Below are 9,720 nucleotides of genomic sequence, written 5' to 3'. Positions count from 1 at the left end.
TGGGTAAACAGGGTAAACAAGCTAGAGGCTTTTAATTTTAGCTGTAGGTCCTCCTAGTTCATGCGCAGATCGATTTGTTTCCGATGATCGATAACTTACTCCGTTTTCAAGCAATCGATAAAAATCGATATCAAAATCCTGTCTTTTGAGAAAATTGGTTAAAAATAAGAACTAAAGCAACCAAAAGTGACATGTTTACTCTAGAATAGTATATATATATCAAGTATCTTTCAGTTTATACCTTTCACCACCTACTACTATCGCCACGCTACTACCTCAACCCAACTTATATTGCCCACCAATTAAAGAAATAATTTTAATACAATTTACTTTTTGAGATGCGCAAATATTCTACAAAACGTTATACTGTAGAATATTTCTTTAAAATCGTGTTTGCTTCAGCTAGCGCAAATTACAAGAATTTCTATATACATGCACCCAAACACATTGATGCTCGTCAGCACCCGACTAGAACTTGTTTTATTTCTAAATGCGCGGATATATGTATATTTTTATTGTATCGCATCATTTGTATCGTTTGGAGTTATTTTATTTTAAATGACGTAAAAATAGTGAAATGATAAATATTATACAATTTTAAAATTGTTAAGAAATTTTAATTTTTAAGTTGTTAAATGCAGATCAGGCCTTGAATAAAAATTATGCTCGAGCTAAGGTAATTTTTGAATAATTTTAACGTATTCTTGTTAACTCGGCGGACCTCAGTACCCGCCTCACACCCCCCCTCACTTCGAGCAGGAGACGGGCACTTCGCCTCTCGCGTTCAACGTAACGCTGTAGTCGCGCTCCCTACGTGGAAACGAGTGCGTCGGCATCGGAACCGGCGGACTTGCGCCTCTCTTGCGATCAGTTCCACCACGCCCGACGACAACGGTGTTCCGCGAGGAAACACCTTCTAGCCCGAGGGCGTTCCCTCAACGTCGGCACTGCGGGCGACCGTCTCGACCCCGTTGTCGGGTTCCTTGGTGGGGCTCTCCGGCGTGACCTCAACGTCGGCACTGCGGGCGACCGTCTCGACCTCGGTGTCGGGTTCCTTGGTGGGGCTCTCCGGCGTGAACTCAACGTCGGCACTGCGGGCGACCGTCCCAACCTCGGTGTCGGGTTCCCTGGTGGGGCTCTCCGGCGTTACCTCAACGTCGGCACTGCGGGCGACCGTCTCGACCTCGGTGTCGGGTTCCTTCTGTAAATTCAGCTTATTGGTTAACTCACTCGTAACTTATTTGTTAATGCCCTATCCTTTCAGTGCGGCTCACATTTTACTAGGCCAACTATGAAATGTTGGGCACCCTCTTATTATGCTCGTCTGATTTCCCCAGCCGTACAATGTTGGGGGACACGAATTTGACGACCCTGTAGGCGCCGTAAGAAAAACTCCAGGACCTCGCCCCTAAACACGGCCCACGGCACATCCCTTAGCCCACTGCTCAGCAACCAACGAGCAGCCCTATCGCAGAACACTTCGCTCATTGCCCTAGGTATGCGGTCGAGGGCAATACCATAGGTGATGGCGCGCTCCTCGAGCCTCTAAGAACCCAAGGGAACCTCACACCCCACTTCCGAACTTGCTCCGGGACATTGGGAAGTGGCCTCGTCTCCGGGTGATGGTATGGTCTAGTGTGGTAGGGATCACCATTCGGTTCAACAGGGGACCGCCCTACCTCTGCGTTGACCGTAAAGCCGGACAAGCTCGGGGTGGGCGCCAGCAAACGCCCATACAGTTGGGAGATCCTGAGGTCAGACTTCGACTTTTGACGTGGCCGCCCGCCAACGTCGGGTGGGACGCCCCATGATTTCGACTCAAGAGTTTTAGCGTACTAAGATTCCAGCTCGGCAAGCGGAGCGCAAATCTCAGTCGAATGACCGCCATCCAGCACGCATGTGGACAGCCGTTTACGTAGCTCCTCCACGCGCCCTTCTTTTTCCAGCCCAAATACCTGGTCGATCGCCACTTACTCCTCTTTGCGTCGCTGGTGAATCCAACGGACGCCTACCCCCGGGTTTTGGCACTAACCTGCTTCCATCCATTATTATATACCTTCTTGGTAGCCGACGTCGCTGTTTCCCTCTCTTCCTGTTTTAGGGGTTCCGTCGGTCCCTTTAATATTTCTCTCCTTTTTTTGATCAGTTGGTGTCTTTGTCACTTTTACGCCGACCTTACTCAGCCACTTTAGTTCCTTTTAGTTTTCTCTTTATTTTGCCTTTATATCTTCCACCAAACAAAAATACAAAAAAAATTAAAAAAAAAAATTTTTTTTTGTTTATATATTTTTTCTTTTGTTTATAAAAATAAAACTCAACAAAAGGTAATTAAATTTTCCTTTTCACCTTTTCACTTTTAAGCCGTTCCTCACTTGGTCGCTGCCTTCGCCTTTACCAAGGTACCCATGGTTTATTCTTGTGTACTTAATTGTTTGTTTTATTTCTTTTATTTATTTTTGTTTAATTAATTTTATTTATAAAAAATTTTATTTTCATCCAAATATTTTTTTTTTTTAATTTAGCCATTTCACGAAATAAAAAAAAAAAGAAATTCTCTCGACTTTCTTGACACTTTAACCCGCGTTCGTTTGATCATTTGGCGCTTGTTCTGTTCTTATTGTTCACTTCGTTCGCATTCAATCTTAAAATGCGACCATCCTCATTGCCCCCGACTACTGTACTGACGAATTCAACTTTTCACCGCGCGTGAGTTGAATTCGTCCCACTGTACAGCCGCTGCCACGACGCCTTAACGGCCCTTCGACGCAGACGTCGACTGCGCCGCGCGTTTGTGCACCCGTGTGCGCGCGTGATCTCGACGCCGCCCGTCTGGCGCGCGCGCGCTGTACTTTTACGACCGACCGTTATGTTTTCGTCTCCTTGCTTTGCGTGCTAGATTTTTGCAAGAATTTTCGTCATTAAAATGCTGCACGTGTTCATTTTCTGTCTCTGCCTAACACAGGGTATAAAAATGTTCGCTGGGGTATACTGGACTACTTAATCCCCTAGTTTTATATTTCACACATATACCATATCCTCATTCTCTTGTTCTCCGCTAGGGTACTTACCCTCTAGGGTATACCCGACTAAAAATACCCCTTTATAAAATAAAACTTTATTTTTCTGAAAATACCTTTGTGCATGCTTGCGGGCTTTAATCCGCTGACATGCCACACCCCTAAACGCCTCTAGTCCCTGCTTGGGCGCCACTTGTAAAGATGCTAGTGGCCGGGGTATAATTCTCAGTCTTACCAGGTCTAGCGAGTTATAAATATCTTGTAACTTCGCTGGGAGGGAGGGTTTAAGGGGGAGGGGGTGAGTATCCTGACCAGACCAAGCCTAGCTCTATTTCTGCACGCCTACACTACCGGGCTGTGGCCTCGTACCACTACTCTATCGGGCCGGAGCCTCGCGGCAACTCCACTACCCAAACGCTCTATCGGGCCGTGGCCTCGTACCACTACTCTATCGAGACACCAACCGGTAATGCCCACCCCGGGGCCACAATCTCGTACCACATGCTACTGATCGAGGTTAGGTCGAACACCGATTAATTCCGATGTTAAGGTAAGCCAGGTTACCAGAAAACAAACAATTATCCGGATTCTTCTCGATAATTATAACATATGTACTTTATTCACTCCTCGCATATTGTTTCTTTATAGTACCTCACGAGCTAAACCCTGCTGCACTGTTTTCTGGAGCCCCAGCGCTCCGCTGTACACTCTATCACCTTCCTCGCCTCACAATGCACGTCTACTCACCCTTAGCGTTCGTTTCAAAGTCCCGGCGCGATCGCCGGCAAGCCATGCGCTTGCCTCGGCCGCTTCGCCGTGGAACATTCGTAATTTCGCCTCGAAGCTTTCGCTCTTCGCCGCCGAATTGGAGTTGCGCTCTCGAATGCAGTGTTGAGCAACCGATCAATAACGCACGGTTGCAGCGGCGGCCGGCGGTTAAATTCAAATTCGCTCTTATAACTTTCGAGGCTCCTTGCCTCTTTACTTACTAGTATAATTGATGATTATTATATAATTAATGCACTGCGGCTTATAATATTGTCGGCTCCTTGCCTCTTATATAACTTATACAATTGCTACTTGTAACATTGGCGGCTTCTTGCCTCTTATAAAGCTAATCCCAGCGGTCAGCGGCTCCTCGCCGTGATTTGGCCATGGGAATGATGGCTCCTCGCCAAGAAAACTGTGGGGCGGCAGACCTCAGTAGCCGCCTCACAACTTGAAATTTTAAATGTAGGTGCTCCTAGTGCCTGCGCAGATCGAGTTTGTTTCCGATACTCGATAACTTACTTCGGTTCCAAGCAATCGATAAAAATCGATATCGTTATCCTGTTTTTTGGGCAATTTTGGTAAATAATAAGAGCTAGAGTCACCAAACTTGACATATAGCTTCTAAAGTAGAATATATATATATGCATTTGATGTTGGAAGAAGAGGGTTCAGGGTATCCCCTAGTCGGGAGCTCCCGACTAGAACCTCTTACTTGTTTCAAATGTTTAGATGTTGGAATAAGATTGTTCAGGGTATTCCCATGCTTATAGGCGTGCTCCATATAAAATCGATGATAAAAGGAGTCCAATTATTGAAATTGATAAGATATATCCACTCAAATTTCATTATATGGAATTTCCTTTAAAGCTTAAAAACATTTAATTGCCTGAGCTTTAAAATACCAACTTTAGTATAAATGTTTTTGGCTATGATAAAGATATTAATGAAATTATTGGATCACTCTAAATAACTAAAGAGCACCAAGGAGTTTTCCTATTTCTTTTGGAAATGCATGATATTTCACATTACCTACATTACTACTGACTAAAAATCTATCAAGTTATGTTCAGAAAACAAAAAAAAATACATTTCTTTTTTATTTTCAGGCATATTTTCTCCTCCAGACTTACACACAATCAACTGACGTAGCATACGAGGAAATTACTTTTCTGTAATGTATGCTTAAACTATTCGCATAACGACAGGATGCGTGGCGAGCAGTGTGAAAAAGTGGTGGCGAAGCTTTCAACAAACGATAAAGCAGTTTAAAATAGTTTAAAATAGTTTAGATATACCTTTTATAATTTATGCAGATCTCGAGGGCGTTTTAAAACCTATCAACAGGAGTGTGAGCGAGAATGTAATAAACATTCAAGAACACATTTTTGTTGTATACGCATATTTTATATAATCTGCAAATGATTCTAGTTTAGATAAATTCGTACAACATAGTAGAGAAAATGTAGGATTACATTTTGTAACATCGGTTATTGCGGATGCAAGAGAGATTTATAGCAAATATTTATCTACTGTAAAGCCAACAGAAATAAGTTAAGAAGATGACCATAAATTTCAAAATGCTGTAAATTGCGACATTTGCATTAATATGTTGCCACTTAACTGGTAAATTCAGAGGGGCCGCTCATGATGCCTGTAATGTTAATTACTTAATCATTTATCCCCGTACCTTTTCATAATATTTTACTCTCTTTGTTTGTAAGAGAGTTGTCAAAAGCTGAAGGTGAAATTAATGTTCTACCTTTCAATAAAGAGCTTTACATTTCCCATTCAAAATACACATATATTACAAAGCATACAAATTTGGAGACACGTTTTTTAGACTCATTTCGATTTATGGCTGACCACGACATCGTGGTTTCTCCTTATATTTTCAGTCATCAATCCGAACAATAAAAAGACTCGTTTCAATGAACGATTGTTTGCTGAAGGGTCCAGATACACTAGTATCTTTGATGGGTGTGCAAATTCGCTTCAGAGAGTGCCCTATCGCCGTATCCGGCGACATACGGGAAATGTTTCATCAGGTCAAGGTGCGCCGAGAAGACCAAGCGGCACAGAAATTTCTCTGGCGTGATGGAGATTCGTCACCCTTCCCCGAAATTTACGTTATGCAGGTCATGACGTTCGGAGCATCGCAATGCCGAGCGGTTTGTAGCGGCGTGTAAGAAAAATCGTCCACTTCAACTGTGTTGTGGTAAAGCACGTCAAGTGCTGGTTTTCATACGTCTTTCGAAATAAATTTATAGAAAGTCAGTAGAATGTACTTATCCTAAGAATACATGTATATGCTTATGCTGTTATCGGCTAACAGCTACAAAGAGAGAGAGAGAGAGAGAGGGAGAGAGTGGGTGTACTCATATATAAATTCTCATTCTCGGAGCGGGTAAGGTGCAAGATCAGGGTCAACGTTCTGACTCTGCCGTGGCCTGCTCAAGTGGCATCATGGATCCATGATCATATATATTCTATGCGCTTGGCTTTATACATTGATATTTGTTTTGAATTGCAGCAAAATGTTACAAGTTGAGTTATGTATTTATATTCATATGTGTATAAGTACACTACACCTGCCTTTTTAGAGATATAACCTAATATTATATATGTGTGGTAATTAAATGAATTATAATAATAATAATAATAATGATATAAAAGTTGAGGTAAAATTTATTAAAATAAATTTTTTTTATATGTTTTCTGAACCCATTGAAATGGGTAAACAGGGTAAACAAGCTAGAGGCTTTTAATTTTAGCTGTAGGTCCTCCTAGTTCATGCGCAGATCGATTTGTTTCCGATGATCGATAACTTACTCCGTTTTCAAGCAATCGATAAAAATCGATATCAAAATCCTGTCTTTTGAGAAAATTGGTTAAAAATAAGAACTAAAGCAACCAAAAGTGATATGTTTACTCTAGAATAGTATATATATATCAAGTATCTTTCAGTTTATACCTTTCACCACCTACTACTATCGCCACGCTACTACCTCAACCCAACTTATATTGCCCACCAATTAAAGAAATAATTTTAATACAATTTACTTTTTGAGATGCGCAAATATTCTACAAAACGTTATACTGTAGAATATTTCTTTAAAATCGTGTTTGCTTCAGCTAGCGCAAATTACAAGAATTTCTATATACATGCACCCAAACACATTGATGCTCGTCAGCACCCGACTAGAACTTGTTTTATTTCTAAATGCGCGGATATATGTATATTTTTATTGTATCGCATCATTTGTATCGTTTGGAGTTATTTTATTTTAAATGACGTAAAAATAGTGAAATGATAAATATTATACAATTTTAAAATTGTTAAGAAATTTTAATTTTTAAGTTGTTAAATGCAGATCAGGCCTTGAATAAAAATTATGCTCGAGCTAAGGTAATTTTTGAATAATTTTAACGTATTCTTGTTAACTCGGCGGACCTCAGTACCCGCCTCACACCCCCCCTCACTTCGAGCAGGAGACGGGCACTTCGCCTCTCGCGTTCAACGTAACGCTGTAGTCGCGCTCCCTACGTGGAAACGAGTGCGTCGGCATCGGAACCGGCGGATTTGCGCCTCTCTTGCGATCAGTTCCACCACGCCCGACGACAACGGTGTTCCGCGAGGAAACACCTTCCAGCCCGAGGGCGTTCCCTCAACGTCGGCACTGCGGGCGACCGTCTCGACCCCGTTGTCGGGTTCCTTGGTGGGGCTCTCCGGCGTGACCTCAACGTCGGCACTGCGGGCGACCGTCTCGACCTCGGTGTCGGGTTCCTTGGTGGGGCTCTCCGGCGTGAACTCAACGTCGGCACTGCGGGCGACCGTCCCAACCTCGGTGTCGGGTTCCCTGGTGGGGTTCTCCGGCGTTACCTCAACGTCGGCACTGCGGGCGACCGTCTCGACCTCGGTGTCGGGTTCCTTCTGTAAATTCAGCTTATTGGTTAACTCACTCGTAACTTATTTGTTAATGCCCTATCCTTTCAGTGCGGCTCACATTTTACTAGGCCAACTATGAAATGTTGGGCACCCTCTTATTATGCTCGTCTGATTTCCCCAGCCGTACAATGTTGGGGGACACGAATTTGACGACCCTGTAGGCGCCGTAAGAAAAACTCCAGGACCTCGCCCCTAAACACGGCCCACGGCACATCCCTTAGCCCACTGCTCAGCAACCAACGAGCAGCCCTATCGCAGAACACTTCGCTCATTGCCCTAGGTATGCGGTCGAGGGCAATACCATAGGTGATGGCGCGCTCCTCGAGCGCCTCTAAGAACCCAAGGGAACCTCACACCCCACTTCCGAACTTGCTCCGGGACATTGGGAAGTGGCCTCGTCTCCGGGTGATGGTATGGTCTAGTGTGGTAGGGATCACCATTCGGTTCAACAGGGGACCGCCCTACCTCTGCGTTGACCGTAAAGCCGGACAAGCTCGGGGTGGGCGCCAGCAAACGCCCATACAGTTGGGAGATCCTGAGGTCAGACTTCGACTTTTGACGTGGCCGCCCGCCAACGTCGGGTGGGACGCCCCATGATTTCGACTCAAGAGTTTTAGCGTACTAAGATTCCAGCTCGGCAAGCGGAGCGCAAATCTCAGTCGAATGACCGCCATCCAGCACGCATGTGGACAGCCGTTTACGTAGCTCCTCCACGCGCCCTTCTTTTTCCAACCCAAGCTCCTAGGCGATCGCCACTAACTCCTCTTTGCGTCGCTGGTGAATCCAACGGACGCATACCCCCGGGTTTTGGCACTAACCTGCCTCCATCCTTTATTATATACCTTCTTGATAGCCGACGTCGCTGTTTCCCTCTCTTCCTGTTTTAGGGGCTCCGTCGGTCCCTTTATTATTTCTCTCCTTTTTTTGATCAGTTGGTGTCTTTGTCACTTTTACGCCGACCTTACTCAGCCACTTTTGTTCCCTTCGACGCAGACGTCGACTGCGCCGCGCGTTTGTGCACCCGTGTGCGCGCGTGATCTCGACGCCGCCCGTCTGGCGCGCGCGCGCTGTACTTTTACGACCGACCGTTATGTTTTCGTCTCCTTGCTTTGCGTGCAAGATTTTTGCAAGCATTTTCGTCATTAAAATTCTGCACGTGTTCATTTTCCGTCTCTGCCTAACACAGGGTATAAAAATGTTCGCTGGGGTATACTGGACTACTTAATCCCCTAGTTTTATATTTCACACATATACCATATCCTCATTCTCTTGTTCTCCGCTAGGGTACTTTCCCTCTAGGGTATACCCGACTAAAAATACCCCTTTTTAAAATAAAAACTTTTTTTTTTTATATACCTTTTTGGGCAAGCATGCAGGCTTTAATCCGCTAACATGCCACACCCCTAAACGCCTCTAGTCGCTGCATGGCCGCCACCTGTAAAGATGCTACTGGCCGGGGTATAATTCTCAGTCTTACCAGGTCTAGCGACTTATAAATATCTTGTAACTTCGCTGGGAGGGAGGGTTTAAGGGGGAGGGCGTGAGTATCCTCACCAGACCAAGCCTAGCTCTATTTCTGCACGCCTACACTACCGGGCTGTGGCCTCGTACCACTACTCTATCGGGGCGGAGCCTCGCGCCAACTCCACTACCCAAAGTCTCTATCGGGCCGTGGCCTCGTACCACTACTCTATCGGGCCGGAGCCTCGCGCCAACTCCACTACCCAAACTCTCTATCGGGCCGCGGCCTCGTACCACTACTCTATCGAGACACCAACCGGTAATGCCCACCCCGGGGCCACAATCGCGTACCACATGCTCCTGATCGAGGTTAGGTCGAACACCGGTTAATTCCGATATTAAGGTAAGCCAGGTTACCAGAAAACAAAGAATTATCCGGATTCTTCTCGATAATTATAACATATGTACTTTATTCACTCCTCGCTTATTGTTTCTTTATAGTACCTCACGAGCTAAACCCTGCCG

The 9,720-nt window shown here is 44.8% G+C and overlaps 1 protein-coding gene across 1 annotated transcript; it reads right to left on the bottom strand.

Annotated features, from left to right (window-relative positions):
* Window positions 1-916: 916 nt before the first annotated feature.
* On the bottom strand, window positions 917-8,006 carry LOC138911568 (magnetosome-associated protein MamJ-like). Its single transcript, XM_070210945.1, has 3 exons — window positions 7,920-8,006; window positions 7,333-7,719; window positions 917-1,201 (listed from the first exon to the last, which is right to left on the bottom strand). Exons 1-3 carry the CDS (start codon window positions 8,004-8,006, stop codon window positions 917-919), a joined length of 759 nt encoding a protein of 252 aa, XP_070067046.1.
* Window positions 8,007-9,720: the final 1,714 nt, after the last annotated feature.

The sequence above is a fragment of the Drosophila virilis genome, unplaced genomic scaffold (assembly GCF_030788295.1).
Source record: "Drosophila virilis strain 15010-1051.87 unplaced genomic scaffold, Dvir_AGI_RSII-ME tig00001611, whole genome shotgun sequence".
In the NCBI taxonomy this organism is placed as follows: Eukaryota; Metazoa; Arthropoda; class Insecta; order Diptera; family Drosophilidae; genus Drosophila; species Drosophila virilis.
Note: the sequence above shows the minus strand (reverse complement) of the source record. Positions and strands in the feature narration are given on the sequence as shown.